The sequence below is a fragment of the Aythya ferina genome (genome assembly GCF_964211825.1).
Source record: "Aythya ferina genome assembly, chromosome: 2".
In the NCBI taxonomy this organism is placed as follows: domain Eukaryota; kingdom Metazoa; phylum Chordata; class Aves; order Anseriformes; family Anatidae; genus Aythya; species Aythya ferina.
The window spans coordinates 146,239,710-146,263,891 of record NC_140297.1 but is presented as its reverse complement, the minus strand read 5'-3'; the positions used below and the strand labels follow the sequence as shown (position 1 = coordinate 146,263,891).

Sequence of the window (24,182 nt, the reverse complement as noted above, 5' to 3'; positions counted from 1 at the left end):
TTATTTTGTGATGGAAGTCTTATGTTTGTGGTTTTCCTGAGCAGCTTGGGTGATGCTACTCTTTTTTTTTTTTTTTTTTTTTTTTTTTCCCCGAGTTTGACATCCTTTTTATGTTCTCTTTTTCAAAAAATCGGTATTTCCAGTGGTGAAATTTTCTATGACCTCTTGCCTACAGTGATGTGATTAGTTCTATATAGTAGGAAGTTGATATTTTTGTTTCGTTTTTCATGTTAATCATAATTAACCAAATTGACTGGCCTGTTCTGGCAGTGCACTAAATAATGTGCAAGTCCATAGAATATGGCTTTTTTATGTGCCCACAGCAATGGCTTTGAACATGCTGATGTTCTGTGCTGTAGATACTATTTTTTTTTTTTTTTTAATTATGTGGACTTTCTGTTTAAAAACTGATAGGCATGAATAATGAATCACATTTATGTTATCCGAGGGGTTTTCATTTCCTTTTCAGATCCCTAGGAATTTGCCAGTGGTAAAGCTCTGTGTGTTTACCGATATACCGATAAAAAGCATTTGCGTGTTTTTTCTTTGTAGATACCTTTCACCAACATCTTTGAAGTAGCCCACAGATCTCCAGGAGTCCAAAGGCTGTAGTTGAGAACCACTACATTACCATAATATTGCTTCTTAATCTTAGTTTTCTTCAATTAAAGCTATTTGATTATATTTGTAAATTAAATCTGGGTATGCATGTGTATATAACAGCACCGTGAAGCATTAATATTGAATCAAGTGACTTTGTTCTCTAGAAAAACTTCAAAAGGCAGTGCCAGTGGGTGTGCAACTCATGGAAAGCTGCTAAGGGTAGGACTCCAATTTGCAACACCTACATGATGGTTGAGCTCATTGGCCACACAACACCGCTGTGAAACTCCAGGTTGGTATTGCATCAGCCTTTGTGCAAAGCATTTTTTTGTTTCAAAACAGCACCCTAATCCCGCTGCACATGCACACTTCAGTCTCTGTGGGGCATGTTTGACCTCCTTGATGCTGCAAATTCTGAACTTCACGCTCAAACTCCACTTGATGGATATTCCCCAATGGGAAATCTGAAGTGGGCTTCATCTCACCTATCTTCAGACATCTGTGGTGAGGTGTTCATGGCTAAGCCAGGCATCTGTGTCTGTTGTTATAGTCAATACAGATATTATCAGTGATATCAGTGGCATTTAGGTTTTGATTTCCCTGCTGGGTATGTTTATTATACGAGATTCTTTGCCTGAATCTCTCCTAGCCCTCATGCGGGCAGCTGGTAGGGAGCCTTCTCAGTGATGCTAAGTCCACTTTATTGGAACAGACAAGTGCCGGGCCTGTCTGCTGGAAAACACAGATAATTTCAGTATTGGCGTTGGTATGTTCCCCCTCCCCAGCTAGAAGTTGGCGTCAATCACACTACTGAAAAGGTTCACGGTGGATTTTTATGAGGTTACATACTCAGCAGAGCATCTGGAGAGCGCTGGGGTGCTTGGTACACCTACCTTTCACAGACGATTTAATTTTTCAACTGAAAAGTTGAAAAGTGGGGTTTGGAGTACTTAAAATGAAGGTGGAAAAAAAAAGCAAATACCACGAGTTGATGGTTCACATATCCCTTAAACCCTCTCTTGAGACTGAAGTGAGAGGCTGATATTTTGGGGCTTTGTACGTAACGTCGTGTTTTTGCATCCTGCCTCAGAACATGGGGTGTTATTCACGCTCGAGACAGCTATTCATGTAGCTCCATTTATTTATTTATGTATGTATGTATGTATGTATGTATTTATTTATTTATTTTTTTCAAGCTCAAATCCAACGCTCCCAACCCCCTCTCCTCCTGGAGGTGCTCCCCCCACCACCTCCACACCCTGCGCATGCGCGCCCCGTTCCCCCTCCTCCCTCCTCCGAGGTGTTTCCGCCCGGAGCCTTTTCGCCGCGCACCGCCGCGCCTTAAAGCCCCGCTTCCGGGGTTTCGCTTCTCTCTTTCCGGCGGGGTGTCGGCGGGGATGGCTGCACGCAAGGAGGGCTCCGGCGCGGCCGGCGGCGGCTTCGGCGCCTCCAAGGGCAAAGGCAAGGCCGCCGCCGCCGGGGACGCGGCCGTGAAGCAAGTGCAGATCGACGGGCTGGTGAGTGCCCGCCCTGGGGAGCAGCGGCGGCCTCGCGGCCCGGGCTCGTTCCCGCAGCGCCTCCCCGGCTGTCAGCCTCTGCCTCTGTCCCTAACCCTGCTCTGCTCCAGGGCCCTCGCTTGGTGCTTCCTCCGTGCGTGTCCAGCGCTGCGGGGAGGTGTGGGAGGTGTTGGCAGGCGTGCTGGGTTTGCCTTCATCCCTTGTGCCTTTAACCTTCTTTGTCTGGCTGGCCACAGCTTACCGCGTTTTATGAGTAAGAGATAAAAAGCCAGAGTGAAGCTGTTCTAGCGGGGCTGTTTCTGAACTGACCACGCAGACCTTGAGCAGAAGTGTCTACTGAAGTTGGTTCTCAGTCTTGCTGCTGGTACTCGCTGTGTCAGTTCCTATCTGCAGTTGGCAGTACTCAGAAATATCACAGAGTGGGGAAAATAAATAATTTATTGAGTGTTTAAGAGCATAAACGTTGTTTACTTTTTCATTATCTTTGCCAGGAGTCACTGGAGCACTGTGAAGGGTTGATATAATAGTAATGGGAGCAGCTCACCATTTTGGGACAAGTGTTCAAAAACCTGTTTGGCATCAATTAGGGGTAGACTCCCTTGTTATTCCAAAGTTACAGTTCAGTAAATGTTTGGGAAGATGAGTAATAATTTATTTCTCTATGCAGGTTCTTATGGTTGGGAAGAGGACATTTGAAGTAATGGCTGAGAGTATTTCTACAGTACAGTGTCTAGGTATTTACAGCTTCAGTGTACGTGACTTATCCAAAGGGGTAATGAATACTGACCAGTCATTATTTGTAGTCCCAAAACCAACAACTGACAGTGGGTTGCTGCTGTTGCAAACAGGCTAGAAACAGATGGACTCCAGTGTATGTGTGTGTCCGTAGCTTTTTGTTAACAAGTTCGAGGAAACACTGGAAAAAAAAAGTGAGCAGAGCACAGGCTGGCACCTCTAATTCAATTTCTCTGAGTGTAGGAACTTTTAAAATCAATTTTTGGTTTAATAATAACTGTTAGATGTGATTTCTTTTGTCTCTCTCTTAACTAAACAGAACAGATGTTTCAAAACTGTTCTCTCTCAGATGTGTAATTTACCTTGTGAACTACAGCATATTCACATCAGGTGTGAGTGGCCCTGGTGGTCTACTTCTGACTATCCAGCACATGTTCAGCAATGCTTTTTGCTTTCTTTTTTTAATCTTGTCTTCATTTGTTACTCAGATACACTGTGCTGGTGTCTCTTGTCTAGAGGTGAAGGTGGCTTACTGAAAGCACTGGAAAGCTTTCACCCTTCCACCTGCAGATGATCTCAATGGATCTTACACAGAGCTCTCTCAGGATGCTAGCAGTGAGATTCACAACCTGCTGTGGTGCCTGGGGTGAAGAGAAGCATAAATCTACTCGCCTTGTAACTAAAGTGGCCCCCAAGTCCTAAGCTTGTTCTACTCAAATTCTGCTAAAAACTTTTCTAGCCTCCTGCTGATTTGAACATCTCATCTGTTCTCTCACAAACTAATGGGCCTTAATTAGCCTTGACCAGAGTAATGACATGCCAGAACTGGGGATGAAGTGGTGGGAGTCAGGCAGTCAGTGATCTATTTCCCTCTGCTGGCGCCACATGTCCTGCTGGTGACATCAGTAATGCTGTCAGATGGAGCTGCTCTGAAAACAAAGGCACAGACACGTAGGTTGGTTTGGATTTGCTTATACAAAATAGAAGATGCATCAGTCTTCTGTGTGTGTGAGAATACAGAAGTACTTCCAGAAAGAAGGATTTCAGCGGAACAGTAAAAGAAAATAATACTGGTACTGGAGAAGTTCTAAATGTCAGCTTCTAAATGTTCTAAATGTCTGGCTTCCTCTTAACTACAAAATACTCTACTTGTGCCTAATTTAACTTCTTTCTCATTTTAATCTGATGATTTCCTTATTTTATTATGCAGTGGTGCCATTTGGATTTAGTTCATGTGCATTTTTGTTTCAGGTAGTGCAAGAGTAAATTAAAAACCACAGTCATGGTGGAAGTAAAAGTGAACAAAGAAATCCTGACTGTTAAGATTGGCTAAGTCCATGTAACTTTAAAAAAATGTTAGCACTCTATTAGTGTGCTCCACAAAATAATAGTACAAAAGCTTAGGAAGATTCAGGAAGGTGTCACATTATAGACACTTGGTAACTTGAATGAAGCACCTGAGTGCTTTTTCTTATGAAGTCGTTCTGAAATGAAATGTGGATGTAATTTTCCAGCCTTCACAGTTTGACAGGAAGAAGAAGAGCACAAGTCTGTACCCTTTTCTGCTACTACAGCTGCGAACTCAAGAGTCAAGTGATGCTTACATATGACTAGCTGCTCGGCTGCAAGATGATGAGATTTAAAATATCTTACTCTGTTTTATTAGCTTGAGCAGATCTGGTTTAGTTTTTCTTTGTGACAGAGTTAAGGTCACCTTATAATCACCTTTTGCCACTTGAGAATGGGATGTTAAACAACTCAGACCTGGAAAGACTAAAAGTTGCCTAGATTTCTGATTGTCTCTGGAACTTGTGCACAGTCACCTGCCTGGTGGTGGCTCAGGGCAGCTGGTTCTGGATGTCCAGCTGCATTCACAGCTGCTTGTAACTGCCTTTAATGGCAGGGGCATTGCTTAGAGATGGAAGGAGATGTGGTTGTGACCAGACACCAAGGATGTCTTGCCCCTTGTAGGTAATTAAATGTTGTCTCTGCTCACTGGTTCATGGGAAGCAGGGATTATAGCATGCTTTTCCTAAGCTTCAGCCATGGAGGAGGAAGAGAAGCACAGACCTGGGGGGTGCACGTGGGAGAGGGAAGAATGCATAGAAGGAAAGGACAAAGGCTTTCTGCCCAGTTAATTGTTTTCAACAGGTTGTCTGATCCCTTTTTTCCTTGCTGAATGGAGAAGTAGCAGCAGTGTGTAGCCTTGTATGTTTCCTGGAAGCCTCTGGATTTTTGTGTAGATAGTGGTGTCCAGATACATAAGCACCATATTGGAGCTTGAATGCTTGAGTGTTTCTGACAGAATTTATGGGTGTAGTGTAGAGAAGGTTGTGCCTGACCTTGGAACTTGTATTTCTCCCATGCTTCTAAGCTTGCCAGCTTTTCAGTTCCATGGGTGAGTGGCTCTTAGTAGCAAACACCTCAGGTGTCACTTGTGATTTGACCCCAGAGGTGTAGTCATTATTTTACCCTATCTGAAATTATGGCATTGCTTTACATTTATTTCATAATTTGCTTTCCCCCCCCCCCCCCCCCCCCCCCCCCCTCCAAGAGATGCTGTTGGTCTCCTGTTTATCGCAGTCATTCAGATTCTTTGGGGGTGCTGGTCTGAATTTTTAGAGTTCAGCTGCTGTTATTAATCTGATCTGTTTCACTGATCTGATACTTTGCTTCCATGAGGTTCAGTAAACTTCAAGCTGTAAGCTGATGAATTTTGGAATATTGGTAGTACTGATTCCTTTATTGAAAGAGGTTTTGGGACTAGCTGAGTAGAGCTGGCAGTTTTATGGTTACTTACCTGTGCAATTAAGTGACCTATATAAGAGATGTGTGGACATAGTGTAGTGGTGGACTTGTAGTGTTAGGTGATGGTTGGACTTGATGATCCTGAAGCTCATTTCCAACCTAAATGTTCTGATTTTTTTCCAAATCTTCACGTTTGTTTCCTTAATGCTAACAAACACCATCTTTCCTCTTTTTCCTTTAAGTCCTGTAGTCATATGGGATCTGACTTTTTATTATCTCCATGCCACAATTCTGTTAGTGTTCAGTGTTAGGATCATACTACGAGATGCAGGAGCCTGTGTGGTGCAGGGTTTCAGATGTAAGTACACTTGCATCTACATCAGATGTAAGTACACTACATCTTACAACTTGTAGGAAGTGGGATGTTGCTGGCTTCTTCAGAACGCTGTTACTGTCTTCTCTTCAGGTGAGAATTTAAAATTAGAGAGGTTGACAAGGAAATTATTGTTGTACCCACTGGGTTAATGATCAAGGTACTTTAGTTTTTCTTGACATTTAAATAAGAGCTACCATAAAAATATTGTGAAGAACTGTGTTTGCTGGATTTGTTATCTCTTTAAGTCTTTCTCAGAATGGGTTTTTTGCTCTTGCAGTTTTTATTTGGGGTCTTTTGCGCATACACCAGAATATAGCCCTTAACTGTGCAAGTGCCAGCTGTTTGCTTTGCAGGGCCTTTCCATTGTGTATCTCACACAGCAAAGTGAGTAAATGAGGCAAAGAGGACAAACTCAGATACTAAAACAACTGCACCGTGACAGTGAGAGTAACTGGAGCAAGTTTGTTTGTCCTTAAGAAGCCCTGTGTTCCACTTGGGCGCATCACTGCAATGGGAGTCTGCAGCCGAACCTTGTTTCAAGTTTGTAGTAACTCTTCATTTAATTTTTGCAGTATTCCTTTTTTTTTAAAATAAAGTAATCATATGCATGCCAATATTATTTAGGCTCAGCATAACATTGTGTTCCTGCCTGCAGCAGGCTGTTGGGTGACCCTGTGTTTCTTCGTTTGTGTGCTGTTTTTCCATTGCTTCATAGCCTCATCTTGTGAACTTGCACTCTCAGGTAAGCTTATACAAAGTGAAACTTTCAGGCATGCCATGAAAAAGTTTACAGATCATCCAGTTTTTAAATTTTTCATGAAGTGTGCTGTAGCTTTAATAAGAGCTTCTGAATTTCCACCAAGGTTTGGAGACTTTCTAGAATGCTTTTTGTAGTGAAACTTCTAATCCTATTCAACTAGGATTGCACCAAGGGCCTCCTCTGTGCATTTCTGCACATCTCACAATTTCAGTGGTAGTGTAGGCAAGGTGTAAAGCTGTAAAAATGGGGACAAGCTGCTGTGTCTCTTGGAGACATGAGATCAGGTAGGGTGAATAACATTTTTGCTAGGTAAGCATGAAAGCTGATGTCATGTAGAAATCAAACTAATATTAAACAACATAGTTACTGTATCTGGTGGGCTGTGGGCCATGTCAGACCATTAGTATGAGGATAATGGGCACATGGAAGCTTTCTTCTGCAAAAATAACAATTGTGGGTTGGGTAACGGGGATCTTTTAGTAAGGCAAGTGTCCTGGCTGTCAGACCAGCTAAGTGCTTTTTATTTATCATGTTTATCTCCTGAGTAGTCACACAGAAATACATTGTTATTGGGAAGCTGTTTAATTTTTTGCATATCCTGCATTATGCGAGGATATTCCAGGAATAAACATACAATGAGTAACTGCAGAGATGTTTTTTGCAGAAAAACAGCTTCTCAACCAAGTAAATCCTTAAACACCAATATATGACTTTTTAAATCTAATTCTAACCTCTGTTGAATATATATATGCATTCAAAAACTATATTCAGAGATACTTTTGGAGAACATTGACTGGACAATAAGGCTTCCTCATTTATTGCTCCTGCGTAGCGATGTAATTACAACCATAACAACATGATAATGCATTAAAATGCTAGCTGCTCTTATTGCTTCATTAAAAGAAATGATATTTCCTGTTTTATTAAACCATTGTGTAGGAGTCATTTTCACATTTATGGCCATTATGCATAAATTTTATGTGTTGTAGGAAGTAGTAAAACTTATATAGACTTCTCAAAACTACTGTAGGTTGCTGTTCCTTTATCTTTGTAGTTGTTAATGTGGAAAACCTTAATACTAGTAACAAATTGCTAGTCTGGAGTTAGTGAGTATTGCCCAAGCTTTCAGCAGAAGCCTTTGTGGATAGCAGCATGCCTAAATCTTTAGGCCATCAAACTCGGAGGTGAAGTATAGAGGCACTATTAATACTCCAGATGGTGTTCCAGTGTCAGGTAATATTCTATCTATTTAATTCTCTGAATATGTATTGAGGCACATTTTTTAAAATTTGCAATAAACTCAAGCTAAATCTTAAGATATCCTTGTCTAGTTAAATAAAATATAAACACACGTTGGCCTAAATGTAACTTCTAGCCATTGTCCAGACATACTTGTAGGCTTTATATTTGCACTAGTGTGGTTATAGTGTAGATACGAGATTTGACTGACTTACTCCAAGGCTGTTACTTTAAGCTTCATTACATTATCCCTGGGTTGGTGATGTAGTGTGCTTAATGGTTTGTGTTCTTGTTTGTGGTATGAAGAGCTTTGTTGTTTTTATGTTCTAATCTACATAAAAGCTTGTGAGCCTGCCTTAAAGAAAATTGAGCTGTTTTTTCCATAGTTACTTTACTTGCAGTCATGGTATTTAAGTTGCTTGTACCTTGTTTTCTTATTACCAGCTATTTTTGCCCTGAAAGTACATGTATATGATAAACAGGATCACGTTCCCAGCTGTTGATAAGGAAGGCCTAGGTAGCTTCAGGGGTAAGGGGCTCTTGAAGATGATTTGTCTGATCACAGTAAATGAAAACACAAGATCACATTTCCTGGTAATTAGTTCTCGAGACTCATCTTTAAATACTTTTTTAAGGAGAGCTTTTGAGATGCTCAGAAGGAAAGCAATACACTTCCATAGCATTTAAGTATGTTTCATTTAAAATTTATAATAAAAGAAGCCTGTATTGAATTGCCTTAAAAATCTTTGACGTTTTCTTAAGTTTTGAAGACTGTGCTTTTCCAGTTTTCCTTCTGGTTTCTTCCTCTCTCCTTATCCAATCTGAAGACTTTGCAAAAATGCCCAGGCTGTGTGCTCTGCTTGCTGCTCTCTGTACAGCTCTGTATGCAGAAAGGGATTTTAGGACCGTGTGTCCTTCAGGCTGCATTTTGTTTTTTGTGTCCTTCCAAAGAAGTCTGAATGGTATCTTAAAGTGTGGTCTCTTTAAAATGTAGGTCAGATTAAGTAGAGACTGAGAGTGTGTGAACTGAAGTCTAGCTGGATGTCTTCCTGGAAACTCGAATGGTGGAGAACATGCAGACATTTGGTATTGGTTGGGTGATTTTACATATCTCCATATTATATGCACACATTGTATTAATATTCAGGTATGATGAGTTGCATGAATATAACCCAGAGGGGAGCATGCTGATGAAGCAGTGCTTCCATTCAGAAGGGAGAGTACTAATGTGTACTACCAAGTTGTAAAAGAAAGAACCTCACTGGAATATACCTTCAATTTTTTCAGGCTTAGTGGAAGTGCCAGTGAAATTTGGGGGCTTTTTTCCTCACCCCTTCCTTCTCCAAGTAGCTAAGTTTGTTGGTAACACTTTGGTAGGATTAATAGCACTCTATGGAAAATGTTCTGCAGTGTTTGACTTGTTGGGTTTGGGTGGTGAGGTTTTGGTAGTGAGGAGCAGGGTGGCCTCTGAGCAGAGCCCAGCGGCTGCCCCATGTCAGAGCAGAGCCAGCTCCAGCTGCTCCAAAGGGACCTGCTGCTGGCCAGAGCTGAGCCAGGGAATGACACTGGTTGGGCCTCTGGGAGAGCAGATTGAAGAAAATGGGGGGTAAAAAACTGCTGTGCCACACCAGCTGAGAGAGAGGAGTGGGAAAACATGAGAGAAGCGGCCCTGCAGGTGAGTGCAGCAGGAGGTGCTCCAGGCAGGCAGCAGCAGTTCCCCCGTGGCCTGGGGAGAGGCCCCTGGTGGAGCAGGCTGTCCCCCTGCAGCCCATGGGTCCTACATGGAGCAGATCTCCACACTGCAGCCCATGGAGGAGCCCCCACAGGAGCAGGCCCCAGACAGGAGCTGCAGCCCGTGGAGAGGAGCCCACGCAGGAGCAGGGGGCCTGGGGGGAGCTGCCAGCACCCATGGGGGACCCGTGCTGGAGCAGTTTGCTCCTGGGGGATGGACCCTGTGGGACGGAGCTGTGTGGGAGCAGTGCTTGAAGAGCTGCTGCCTGTGGGCAGCCCCTGCAGGCTCAGTTTGGGAAGGATGGCATCCCGTGGGAGGGAGCCCATGGGGAGCAGGGGCAGAGAGGGACTGTGAGGAAGCGGCAGAGGCGAAGTGTCAGGGACTGACTGCAGCCCCCATGCCCCTGCACCACTGAGGGGGAGGTAGAAGATGATGGATGGGGGGCAAGGGGGAAGGTGTTCTTAGACTGCTTTTAGCTTTCCCTGCTCCAGTCTGTTATTAATTGGCAATAAATCAGATTAATCTCCCTTATGCTGAGTCTGTTTCGGCCATGAAGGTAATTGGTGAGTGATCTCCTGTCCCAGCCCATGAGTTTTTTGTTGTATTTTCCTCCCCATCCTTCTGAGGAGGGGGAGTGAGAGCGGCTGCGTGGTGCTTGGCTGCCTACCAGTGTGAAACCACAACAGCCAGCTTTGTCTGTTACCACAGCAACAGCCGTATAAATCCAAGTGGTAGGGAGTTGAATGAAGTGTGCCAAGAATATGATCTGTGTTCTTTATTCCCCTTTTTATGTTGGCACATTCCTATTTAAAACAAACAAAATCTTCTTGTTGTTGTTGTTTTGCTAACCTAGTGTTCCTCCAGTCCTTGGTCTGTGAGTGGTTTCTTCTAGTGTGGAAGAGACTTGCTATTTATTCCAAGCTGTTGCTCTTGCCATCAATTACACTCCTAAATATAGACATTATCCCCTTTGAGATTTCTTAATTTAAAATGGCTGAAGCACCTACATTGAGGTGGTTTGAGGATTAAAATTTCAGCATCTCTTCTCAGTGGGTAGCAGGTATACTTGCTAACAAAGCACAAACTTTAAATGATTTGTAAGAATGCATTGGAGCACTCAGCATCTACTAAATGTCACGGTAAGTATACTCCAGTGAGGCATTTAAAGCTAAAACATCTGGTATCACTTCGTACTGTGAAACTGGTGTGCTGACAAAAGGAGTTAATCTAAACGTGGAGGTGGTTTAAATGTGTTGAACAGTGTTAGGCTTCAGACTTGAAGGGGAAAATATAATTTCAAAACAGCCTTTTCTTTCCTGTGTGCAAGGAGAAATAATATGTTGCCCTCTGTGCTACTGTCATTTACAGTCAAACTCCTTGTTATTTGCTGTTCCTGCTATGTGCACATCGGTCTCTCGCCTTGTACTTGTGTATGCATAGCTCTTAAAAACAGTGTATTGTGCTCTGTTGGTTCCCACTGGGCTGTTTTAATATTAAGGAGAATATTGCCACCAAATATCAAATAATTCACTGCGTTTTAATGATGAAAGTGTCACATCAGAAACAAAAGAGCTAGTAAACATTACCTTTGTGTCTTATTGCAGGTGTTAGTTTTGACTGAGCTGCCTAAGACTGGAGAGGAGAAAGTAGCCAGGTTAGCTGCTGAGGCAGTACATTGCCCTCTTGCACACTGAAATATTTTTAAACATGTTCCTTTGGTTTTTGTTTTATTGTAATAAAATTAGATCTTTGCAGTTGTCATGCAGCGTGATATAGTTCAGGGAAATGTAAGATCCAGCAGGACATTGGCAAGAGATAGAGATTCTGAAAGGCCTTTTGTGGTACATATAAAACAAATGTCTTTTATGCCTTATCTAATAGTTTTTAGTTAATAGTTCCACCCTTTAAACAAATCTTACAGACTTCATGAAAGGTTTTGGAAGAGGAGAAAGTCATTTTCTTTTTTTGGTCTTTGAAAAAAGATAATGTATTTTCAATTTATTGCTGCTGGCTTCTTTCCTATTAATCTTTCTTTGCCAGATATTTTTTTTAGATCTGATTCCTGTGCATATTATTTTCCCTTGTTTACATGCATGCTCAAAATGTATTCTCAGTGATGGCAGTCTGAGCATGCTGCATTTTTAAATCTTCGGGAAGTGTTAAGATTATAGATGTCACATCTGCTTTAACACCAGTGCTTAGCAGTTCAATTGTTACTGCATGTTACATGGTATCATCTTAATGGAAAGTAAACATTTATGTGCAATTGGAAAATTTCATGCTTGTGTAGTTGTCTTGTTAGTGTTTTGTAGGATTATTCAATAATCCAAAATCAAGAATGCGAAGCAAAGACAATATAAGTTATTTAACCTTGATAATGTCTTGTGTAACATGCATGCACAAGGTTATTTAGGAATAAGTGTAGGAATACTCTCGAATTACTTGTGTGTGTATGCTTGTTTCAGATAAGCATTTTATTCATTTTTATGGCTTAATCTAATTTTAAAGTTAATAAAGAAAGACTTGTTGTTCACTGGAGTTTGAAGATGCACCTGAATTTTGTTGTGTATATGCAATAACAGGCTAATTTTCTATTATGAATATTTGGTCCTTTACTGGAAAAGGAGGGTTGGGATGTTGCTTTGAGCAGATAAAGCTTGGCAGTTTCTGCTGTTTTTCTTAAACATTATATCCTGCCTTGCTGTCTGCCTGCTGCACATCCTTCCTGTTCCACAGAGCCCTGTAGCTGTACAGTATGTAGTAGACATATTTTTTTTTGTGTTAAGAAAGTGTCTGTTTCGTGTTCAGTATCTTTGTTGGAGGTATAAGTTGCTTTTTGTCTGTATTCTCTATATACGCAGATCTGAGGACAATAAGCAAGCTCCTTTGTTAACATAGGGCTGAGTTCTCAGCACTTAGCACTCCATTTTTTTGTTACATTATTGATACTGAAAATCAGCAGTGTTAAAGCTTTTAAATTTATTTTAAGATGCCACACAGTATTTACTTCAGCTATCAAATCAGTGTTTGAGGATAATACAGAAGGCTGTACTAACTTATCCATTGGTTCTCCCAGTGAGAAAATGAGAATGTTAATATTAGCAGGGAGATTAAACACCAATATTAGCTATTATTAGAAATGAGCTCTTTCAGAAGTGGTTTTCACACCTCCTTTTTCAGATGGAGGTACAAAAGCAAGTCTCTCGGAATTATGGGGAAGCTGAAGGTTACCAACAATAGCTCATTATTGGTGGCTTTTTTTTCCTCCTGCAATTTTATGTTTTAAGTCCCCAGGAAAGCTGAGACCCTGTCCAGTCTGTTCTCAGAATTGCACTACTGTTACTAGGACAATCTTTTTCGATCTCAGTCCTTTAGTGCATAATCAAGAGTTTGTCCAAAAGGGTAAGTGCTTGAATGTGGAAAACACGTCATGCAAAAGGTTATAAATGATTAAAATGTCGTACAAGTCACATCTAGTAGGGATTTTACTGCCTACTTAAAAGCATCTGTTGAATGCACGTGGAGGTCATCTTTTTTAAGACATGCTGTCAAACAGTACGTGTATTCCTGTAGTGTTGAGCAGGTTATGATGGACTTTGCAAAGGATCAGTTGGTGGTGAAAACCAGCCCTCCCCCTGCCAAGTTATACCCTATTTCACTAGTTTTTGAAGGCCAAATAGATAAGGGTGACTTTCTTGCAGTTTCTCTTCAGCTTCAAAATGATAGTAGTTTTGCACAATTTGATTGAAAATATTGATTAGTAAAATTGGCGGCTGCTGCTTGTGGCTGTCATCTTGAAATCATTTAATGGGAAACTGCTGGAAGTTGATGCTTAGGAGTAAACCTGCTTGCAAATGCACTGCTAGTTCAATAAACACTCCAATAATTCAACAATGGCAGTTTACTACTACACAATATATACATGTTGTGTAAGGCTCTGGTGTATGAAGCCTTGAAACTGTGCCTGCCTTCACTATTTCTGTGTGCGCTCTACAGGAGCGTGTTCATCAGCTCTCACCCTAAAAATGAGGGTTGTGTATTGAATTCATTAAAAATAATGAGTCTAAACTATGGTGGCAGTTTAGAAAAATTGCCTGAAATGCTAAATTTTCAGCTTTCAAAAGATTAGAGTGCTGTGAATCTTGTGACTTAGAAGTAATACGCTAAGTAGTGCTGGTGAAATGCTCCGTCCCGCTTGTAACTAGTAGGATTTGGGCCGTTTATCTTATTACAGCCCTCTCGCTGCCTCCTAACAGCGTGGTAATAACATCTAATGCCCTGCTGCTCGCATGATTGAAATCCTGGGGCTGTGTTAGAGAAATGTTTCTACAAGAAAGTTATTCTGCAGTGCCCGTGGCCCCGGTGGTTTCCATGGAAATAAGGATGGATCCACGTACTGTGAAATTTGTTAGGAAACTTTGCATTGCAGAGAAACGCCTTACACGAGTGTGTGAGCAGGGCGATGGAGAGCTTAAATACACGGATGTAATGGTGCATTTTTACTGATGTTGAGGCAATAATTAAAGTATACTAATGGCTTGTAGATAACCGTTGGGATGGTTGTTAACCCGCACCATTGTGCAGTCAAAAAAGATAAATGAAAATGTGGTGGGACACAGAAATCAGGAAGAGACTGGTCTGTTAATTAAAAGATGCCTTGATTTACATTTGGTGTGTTTCTGCCTTTAATACTATTTTCTCTGCTGTCTAATGACAGTCTCATTTGGTGCGTTGCAGTTTGCCTTTAACTTCCTTCCCTTGCAGGAACGAGCAGCTCACTTGAACCTAAGTGAATGACTTAAACAGGTCTTTCGTGGTGCCTACAAGACATTAGCTGATTAACTCAAGTTCCTGAGAGAGCTGAAGAAAACCACAGCCTGTGACAAACAGACAAGACTCTACCCAGTGATCTCCCCTTCTCGTGTTGCATTTGCACAGCAGCAGACTTTGTGTCTGTACTATTTCAGTTCTGCAAGCCAAATTCCACCTACCTGTTTGTCAGCAGCAATTTTTTTTCATTTTATGTTTTAGATATTTACCAGATTTACTTCTAGTTGCTAACTAATGTTTTGTTCCATGTTACATGCCTGGTTTTGAATAGAATCAGTTACTTTTATAATTTGGAGCAGCTTTTTTTGTAGGCTTTATAATCTTAAATTCCTTCAGTTTCTGAAGTGTCTGAGTAACTGGATGAGAAGCTAGCATGTGTGAGCAGCAGGTGGGTGTGCCTCCAGTAAATGGGTGTCAATTCACCTGGCAGTGCCTGCAGTGAGCCTGACTTGCTCTGTGTGAATGGCCACTGCCTTCAGGAGGCTGTACCTGCTGTAGAGGAAGACCTGGTTTTGTTGGGGTGGCTTTCCCCTCTTGCTTGCAGGGATATTCCGGAGCTCCTGTACTGCAGCAGTTTGGAATTAGTTCCTGCTAAAAGGAGAAATAAAACAACTGGAAGAGGGGATGCTTATTAAATGTTTTACTTGGGGCATTGCCTGGGGGTAGTTGAACCTTTTGGTCTTCAATGAACGTGTGTGCTGGTTTTACCCAGCTGGGCAGCTGAACTCCACCACAACTGCTGTCCCACTGCCCTTCCTTGGACAAAGAGGAGGAGAAGAAAGGATGCTGGAAAGAAAAAAAGTCTCATGGGTTGAGATAAGAATTATTTAAAGGGAGAAGGAAGAGGGAGAAAACAAGCGAAGGCCACATGGAAGCACACAATATTTCTCTACTTCCCATCAATGAACGATGTTCAGCCACGTACTGAAGTGCCTCAATACCTGTAGCAGTTTGGGAGGACAGGCATCTCCTAACGAGAGCACCCATCTTTTATTGCTGAGTGTGACACCACATGGTATGCAATATCCCCCGGCTGGTTTAGGCTGGCTGCCCTGTCGATGTCCCCTCCACACCTCTTGCCCAGCCCCTGCTGGCTTTGGGGGGGTTGGAGGGAGTCCTGATGTGGTGCCAGCAGCGCTCAGCAGCAGGCACAACCCTGGGGTGATCCCACTGCTGCTTGAGCTACATGTACAGAGCACAGCGCTGCATGGGCTGCTGCAGGCAAAGTTAACATCCCGGCCTGCTTTTTCTAGACTGAGCTACAGGGTAAATAGGATACAGTTTCCCAACTATGCCTCAAGAAGTTCACGTAACCAGTTAATGCAGAGGAAGCAGTGATAATGGCCTTGAACTGCCACTGCCTTTGAGTTGTGCTTTGATTCAGCTGCTTACTGAGCAAGTGGCGAGGTGTATTCTTCTCACTTAATGTTGTGTATGGATGTATTCACCTCTTTTGTTCTGTTGAGGGAGAAATAAAATAAAAACAAACAAGCGAAAACAAACCCTGCAGCAAACAAACCCACAGGAAAGCGGTGTTAGAGGCTTTAAACACCATACGAGGCAGGAGATGATACAGAAAGTCATCTAGATTCCTCAGGTGCCCTATAATTCCACGGTGGCATGGCTCATAAACTAAGCAGAAGTGACTCGAAATAACTGATGTCAAATCAATAATCCATTAGGGTTTTGGTAGTTTTCTTCAGCCCAATGTATGGATTATTCTGAAGCTGCGCTCCTTTTTGAAGACCGCTGATGCCCGTCTGTAGTTAAATCTTCTGAGATCTTGAGGTTTATAAACCAAGCAGGTGATGTGGTACCAACTGATGTAATAATGCGTCCAGGGAATAAAGTTTTAGATACTCTTCGTATGTTTCTCAGTACCCAGAAGTATTCAAATAGTACAAGAACATTGAAGGTATTTTTTCAAAACCTACAGTTCAATATCCAGTATTTTTCCATTCAGTTTCCCATCAGATGATTTGGCACTGAGGACCTCTGTGAGGCAAAACCCAGGGAGTTCTGTGATTCATAATTTTAGTATGAAAACCCATGCGGTATCCCCTGCTGGAGGGCCACCTCTGATCAATTTGCATTGTTCGTAGCGGCTGAGTTCCAGCTCAGCTCCAGGGAACTTCCAGTCTCCCATCAAAAGGGAGATTTTGATACTTGCACCTGACTGCGATGGTTTGTAAATGGCAAGCGTGGCTTTGCTCTGCCTCCTGTGGAATTCCTGGTTTTAAGCACCAAATTTCTGTCAAGCTCAGAAATGAGGCTTTAACGTCTGGTATTTATTAGCTGCTGAGTGACAGAAAATGCAAGCTTATGATTCCAGGAATTGCATTTTCAAAGGCTTTGTAAATGTTGGTATTAAGGCTTTAGTCAGTCAAGATAAGGGTAAAATGTGAGCTTTTTGAGGCCTTCGAACCAAAGGACAACTATTATGCTTCACTGTACAGAGCAGCGAGGGTTGGTCTCATTATATTTGAACTTCTTGCTGAACAGAAATTCAGAAATAATTTTGTTTTAAAGCTACCTTGGTTTTCAGGTCTACTAAGTCTTGTCCTTTTGGCCTTAGATTTTGTACAGTCTATTCAGATCATTTTTATTTTTTTTTTTTTACTTCTGAGTTAAAATTGCGGTCTAACTGTTGTAGGAGCTTTTTATTCCAACATTAAGATGGTGGGGTGGGTGGTTTCCAACCTTCTGTGTTGGAAATGCTGAAAAAATCTTCACCATAGAATAAGATTAAAAAAAAAAATAATCAAATGGTCTAGAATATTCACATAAGTGAATTCAAGGTTTGGTTATCAATACAAATAAACATATTTTTCAATGTTATTATGTGGAAAATTTAGTTCCACCTCACCTTCAGTTCACCTGATGGCAGTACTTTGTAGAAGCAGTCTCGTGAGGATTCATGTACACCAACTAAAAGGTCAGGACATCAACCTGTTGAGTCGTGCTTTTGACGTGGTTTGTCCACACCTTCTAGGAGAAGTTTGTGTGGACTGCACAGATTCAGAGTTTTTGGTATATGCAGGTGAAGATCTGTCACCTTACCCATCCAGGAGGGTAGTATGTGTATTTGAAAAACACACACACACGTCTCTCTTTTTACTCTTAGCCATTGCAGTGGTATTCTTAATTTCTTCATAGTTTTTCTCCTGCTAGGAAAAGTTGTGAGACTTTGGTACTGTCTTATCAAGCAGTGCTACAGCCAGGAGACAATCAGCTCGAGGCAAGTTTCAGCTTGGTCACCTTCCAGAACTTGTATTTTGTAAGTGTAGGATAAGCACTCGCATAGCCTGGGGAAAAGCCTCATGGAGCTCTTCAGAAACGATAATGCTGCCTGTGTTTCAGTGTATCTTCCTGTACCCCCTGAACCCTCCAGGTTTTTGTTAAAGACAATGCTGTTCCATGCTTACCTGATGACTTTCAGAACTGCTTAATTAAACTTCATTTCTGAGTAGCTAATTGGTTTCAGCACAACACAGACTGTGGATTTGATTTTGGTGTGGTGTGTACTGAAAAAGCAGGCAGGGCCATGAAGCTAGGGGTACGTACAAATTGGTATGTCTCCATTTGGACATTATTTAACACATCAACTAACTCTTCCAGAGGTGTTATAAATTCATTTAACAGGTGTTAGGTAGGTGTCTAAATTTTAGCTTTGCAGCATCACAAACATCTTTGAGTTTAGGACAGTTGAAACTCAGCTGCGTGTGTTGTTAGTTTTGTTAGTTCAGACCTATCCATTTACAAAAATACGTTCATGTTTTTGCTCTGTAACTTTTTCCAGACTAGGAGTTTAAGTCAGATTGCCATTCCTGTTTTGTGCTGTTTAAATGTAAAGGTTCGTGGTTTGAGGTTTAAGAATTACCATGGGGAAGGCTGCAGGACCGTGACAGAATGCATTCAAAGTCACTCAGACACTATTAGCAGTAAAACCTTGCAAGACCTTTTTTTATTATTTTTTTTTTTTACCAGGCTAAATACTGATTGCAGTTTCCCTAGTGTTAAATATTGAGGGGATGGACATGTTGTGGGACCATCTGTACTTGATGACCATCTCTGTTACGGTTGATTTGAAAACAGCTAAGTAATAAATGGTTATTCACACCCTCTTGCCATCCCTTTCCCAGACACTGGCAACTGGTGCTAGCAGTTGTGCTGATAAAGCTTTCTTGGGTGGGAAACACTGTTAAGCACTCAAAAAGGTTTAAATACTTGATTTAAGAATGTAAATCAGCTTGGTTCATCATGTGTGCAGAAGCTCTGTTTGATTTCATAGTCATTTAGGTTGGGAAAGACCTCCAAGATCACCAAGTCCAGCTGTTAACCTGGCACTGCCAAGTCTACCACTAAGCCATGTCCCTCAGCACCACATCCATGCATCTTTTGAAGACCTTCAGGGATGGTGACTTAACGACTTCCCTGGGCAGCCTGTTCCTGTTCCTCACAACCCTTTCCGTGAAGAGATTTTTCCTAATATCCAACCTAAACCTTCCCCTGGTGCAACTCGAGGCCATTTCCTATAGTCCTGTCTCTTGTTGTGTATTTCTAAGGCAAAGCACAGCAAAGGTATTGGAAATCTGAAAGTTTCCACATTGAATTCATGTATGGACCTTCAGCACTTTGATTTGGTGTTTTCCCTTTTTGGAGAAATACAAAGATGGGTATGTTAGAAGATTTTTCACCACAATTGAAGGTTCCCAGGATCCCCACTGGGGTTTAAGATGTTTTGGTTGACGGTTTGTGGTATAGTACTTTCTGTATGAAGATACAAGCTTCTGAAATTAACAGCTGCGCTATCGGATTATATCCACAGTTAAAATTTGGCATCATACAGCTAAAATATACGTCTAAGCGTTTTAATAGTTTCAGAGTGTTTTTTTTTTTTGTGTTGTATGACTTCATTTTTAATGGGTGAGCAGTGCTTTGAAGATTAGAAGCGCTGCTGAATTGCAAGCATGTTTTTTTGGTTAATTACGGATTAATGACTGTTAAAATCTGTCAAGTTGGCTGCTCCAAGTGATTGAGTTGCTTTGGTATTTTTGAAGACTAACTTCATAAGGCAGGGAGGACTTCTGAGTATTATTTAGTAGTTATTTGTATAACCTCCTCTAAAGAGCTGTTGTATGCCTAAATATTTCTTACACACTAACTGTATTTGCGAAGTTGCACACGTGATTGTTACATGACTTGTATGTTCAGAGGTATCAGCTGATTTTTTTTTAAGTATATATTTTCATAGTAAGTCAAATTAAATTGACAAGTTTTTTACTCAAGTATGTAGCCGTTCCTGGCTGGCCCTGCACGTGCTGTCGCTGCGATGCAATGACAGGGATGTGGCTTGGTTGCTCTTCGTTTCATGTGGCTGTGGCAAAGCAGTGGTGGGTCTAAGGGTATTTAAAACAGATTGTACAAAGAGGCAGCACATCTTATTGGATGAATATGTAGATGGGAATTAAACTATTTGGAAAGTGAATCAGCATTGGATGAGAGATTGGTGATACTGGTGTTCATTTAGGTTTCTTTGGGATATTTGTGTCATTTGGAAGAACTGATTTGTAGTTCAGTGTGTTGTATTAGTGCGATTCTTTTCAGACCAATCAAACCGTTCTGTTCCTGTTCTGATGCTTTATAAGCATAGCATCTTTCTGGGAAACACCTAGGTATGAGTTAGCATTCTTTGAGGTTTACTCAGTTTGAAGCATTTGTTTATGCAGTTAGATCGTGGCATTGCTGCTTGTACCGCGATCAGCTCTGGATTAGCAAACTCTGCATTTGGAGGGCTGCTCTTAGGACTGAAACATTTTGGTGCCTGTTTCCACATCGGTCATATGGTAGTGTTTTAATGGCAGGTTTTTCAATCCAAGTTTAAGAGCATGCTCTACTAAAGGCTTGTGTGTTATGTGCTAACTGAAACTCTCCAGAACAAAGAACAGAATGAAAACAAGGATGTGTCATCGGGTGCATTTCTCAGACTTCACGATCATTTATCGTTTCATAAATGATTTCAGTAGCTAATGTATTTTCCAGGGCAGTCATAAACCGTAACTTCTGCAGCTTGTTAACGGGTGTGAAATCCAGAGAAGTGAGCTCATGAGCTACTTTTCTGCTACCTTTCTTAGAGACTCCTTTAGAAAACAACCCTGTAAGTGAGCCTAATTTGGGGTCTGTATCTGCCTGGATGAGCCTAAATTGGGGTCTGTATCTCTGCTGCGGTCTTCAGGTTGAAGATGGAAAACTGCTGACTTAGGTAACAGCTTTATCGCGTATGGGAGGACTTGGTTAGCATTTGAATGCCTGGTTTTATCTTCCTGAAAAATCATTGATACTCTGTGACAGCCCATGCGCTTTTAATTTGCTGCCGCTTTCTGTGAGCAATTATTATCAGAAATGCTGTGATAAAATTGACATCATATAATGCTTCTGGAGCAGAATCAGTGAGAAAACAGGAATTATAGTAATGGGGCCAGTCAATGTGCATAGAGAACTTGAGAATGAATGAAGAGGGTATCAGTGGAAAACATGAGGCTTATAGGGTTATAAACATACTGAAAATAGCTATTTAGCAAATTGAGAGCATGCTATGTTGTAATTAATTAATAGGCTAGTTATGGATTATATTCTTCTATGGATTCCTTGGCTGTGGAAGATGGAGCTTGTGGCAAATATATGGTAAACCTTAGCTAATCTATGCTAAACACAAGTTGAATATTTTTTTATGTCTTCTCAGTGATAGAAGACATTTGGTAAGTTGAGATGATTTAGCTCTTGTTTGTTGCTCTTTTTTTCAGAATTAATTTCCATTTCACTTCCAATTTTGCCCCAAGAAAGAAATCTATTTGTAAAGGTTTTTTTCTAATCACTTTTGATCTCCCATTTAACCTATACCATGGCTCTGGTTCATTAAGGGTGTTTTTAAAATTGTGACGTAATTATGCTAGCTAACTTGGGAAGAAGCTAGAGAAAAATATACAGGGACAAATACATGTTTCTGATAAGTAAATATGAGCTCTCCCCCATCAGTAAATACCACTGTTTGCACCAAATCTGTTCTCAAATTGATTGAGCTGAAATCCATTATACCAGGGCATTTACCAGTGTACGTTAGAGCAGTAGCGTAACAACAATGTGATCATCAGACACTTTCTGGTGCATTTTGCTTGGATGGATTAGGATATGGTGAAATAAAATCCACTTGTGCTGGGCCAAATACAATTTTTTTTTTTCAAGTATGCGTTTTGTGGTTAGTGTATCTTATCTTGTTCTAGTTCTTGTTAAACAAAATTTTACTTGTGTAAAGCATTTGTAGCAAATGACTCTTTTGGAGTGATGATTGTTCGTACTGTTCCAGTTCCCAGTATCATCTCCTGGGAATCATTCATCATAGAGTTCAAATTTAGGGAAGGAAGTGAGAAATGCATTATTAAAAATATAAGTAATTTGTGCTCCTATTTTCTTTTATCATTCATTATTAAATATCCTATAAAATGCACAGTTTACCAAATACAAATTACTTGAGCATCTGAAGTAAAATTGCAAGAAGATATAATTTGAAAACATGCATTTTCTGCCTTGTAAAAATTTCCTACCAGTTTCTGCATAACTATTTTCAAGGTGTTTTGATGGTGTTTCTTGTGCAACGTTTCCCTCAGGAGGGAGCTTATTGCCCCTGCAAGCAGCTTTTAACGGATACAGCAAGAAAGTAAAGTTCAACCCCCCAAAAAATCAATATTTCATTTTAGAAGGTGTTTCAGAAAATTGGTTTAGAACTGCATTTTGACTGTTCATTTAATGGTCTTTTAAATTCCCCTGTAATTTTAGAATGGCTGTTCTTTAACCTGTATTGAAGTTGCTGCTATTTTAGCCAGTAGCTTACTTGGTGTGCAGCTCCAATTTACGCAACACTTAAGACTTTCTATTTGGAATTTAAAAATTGTTGGAGGAAAAAAATGGTTACCTATTATGATTTTCCTTGTCTTTGTGTTTTTAGGTTGTGTTAAAGATCATTAAACATTACCAAGAAGAAGGACAGGGGAACGAAGTGGTCCAGGGAGTGCTGCTGGGTCTTGTGGTGGATGACAGACTTGAAATCACCAATTGCTTCCCTTTTCCTCAGCATACAGAAGATGATGCAGACTTTGATGAAGGTAATGGTTACAGTTCTGCAAAACTTGAGGTAAAAAAAATCACGTGTGCAAAATAAGGATTGTTTTTTCTCAGCAACTAGAAGCTTGTATATGATCAGTGTTTTTGTCTGACTTGAGGTATAAATTTCAAATCCCATCCTACGTGTCCAGCTGCAGTATAAAGAAATTGATAGTGCTACCGTATTATATATACACACACAAATTTTAGGGTAAGACTGTCACACAGGAAATTACATTAGTTTCTAGCACAGAATTTGTACAGACTTCACATATTTCTATGGAAATACCTGTGTGCTTGTGTGTGTATGCACACAAACATGCACCTATGAATGTAGAATTCCTGCCTGTGGATTTATTTGTATGTATTAAGTACTCACTGAAAGCCTGGAGGGCAGGGTTTGGTAAGCTTAAGAAGCACTGTTTAAAATGTGTGATTTTTTTTGCTTTTCCAAGTGACCCAGAAGTAGCATCAGTTGTTTATATCTGGCTCAGCGTTTCCCTGCTGGCCCAGCAATATTTCCTTATTGTCAAAGTCAGTCAGTATAGTCGACTTGACAGAGAATGATATAAAATTTATAAAGTAAATTTCAGAGGCTTCCAATTCTAATCTTTGTGTGTGCTTATCTAATGATACTACGTAGAAATGCTTCTTTGTTAGAGTTTAGACAGTTTGACTTCAAGAGTAACTAAAGAGGCAATATAATCAAAAGTAGTTGTGGTTGGAAGCTTGATTCTATCTAATTTTGGTAATTCAGTTTGAGCAAGATTACTTAATTTTTAAGTATAAACTGCTTTTTCTTGCTTGTAATAAGATTAGGTATTATTAAATTAATATCTTATTTCAAAAGAATCTTAGACTCTACCTTTTAAAACAGATTGTTTTAAAACTTACAGCTTGGTAGGGTTTGTTAGTTGTTTATTGCTTTTGTTGTGAGATTGTACAATTCACAACTTCAAGAATAACAAAACAAGGGAATATTAATTGTTCTAGAGTAATATGGTGTGAGAATCAGAATTACATTTTATGAAAGCCTAAAAGATTGTTTCTCTCTTCTCTAAGCCTTTGAAGAGCTATAGTAAGCTAAATTTTTAATTGCAGACTGCTTCAGTTTTTCTTCCTGAAGAAAAAAAAGGCAGAATTGTTTCTGTGTAGCTGATAGATGAGCAAGGAGTGAAATAATTAGTTTCTGAGATGGATTAATCTCACCACAAGATGATTGCCATACAGAAACTGTATGCCTGTGATCTTGCATGCAAGGTTCAGCTATTCCTGCTTGGAAAAAAAAAAAGTGACTCATTACCAGTCTTTCTCTTCTTGACAAGTAGGACTTGATGATCTTGGAGGTCTTTTCCAACCTAAGTGATTCTATGATCATGTAAGTAAGCAATGATCCTGGAATAAAGTGAAGTGCAAAAGCCAGTGCTTGTGGAGCTTCCCTCACCAGGATGCCTTAGTTTGGCAGACTTCTGTTCCCGTTTTACA

General features: G+C 40.7%; 1 protein-coding gene across 1 annotated transcript in view; it reads left to right on the top strand.

Moving 5' to 3' along the window:
* Positions 1–1,951: 1,951 nt before the first annotated feature.
* The window catches only part of EIF3H (eukaryotic translation initiation factor 3 subunit H), an 83,244-nt gene continuing 61,013 nt past the window's right edge, over positions 1,952–24,182 (top strand). Inside the window, exons 1-2 of the mRNA XM_084507785.1 lie at positions 1,952–2,120; positions 22,543–22,699. Of these exons, the coding sequence (XP_084363911.1) occupies positions 2,001–2,120; positions 22,543–22,699 (277 nt within the window). The 5' untranslated portion in view covers positions 1,952–2,000. The remainder of the gene's footprint in view (positions 2,121–22,542; positions 22,700–24,182) is intronic.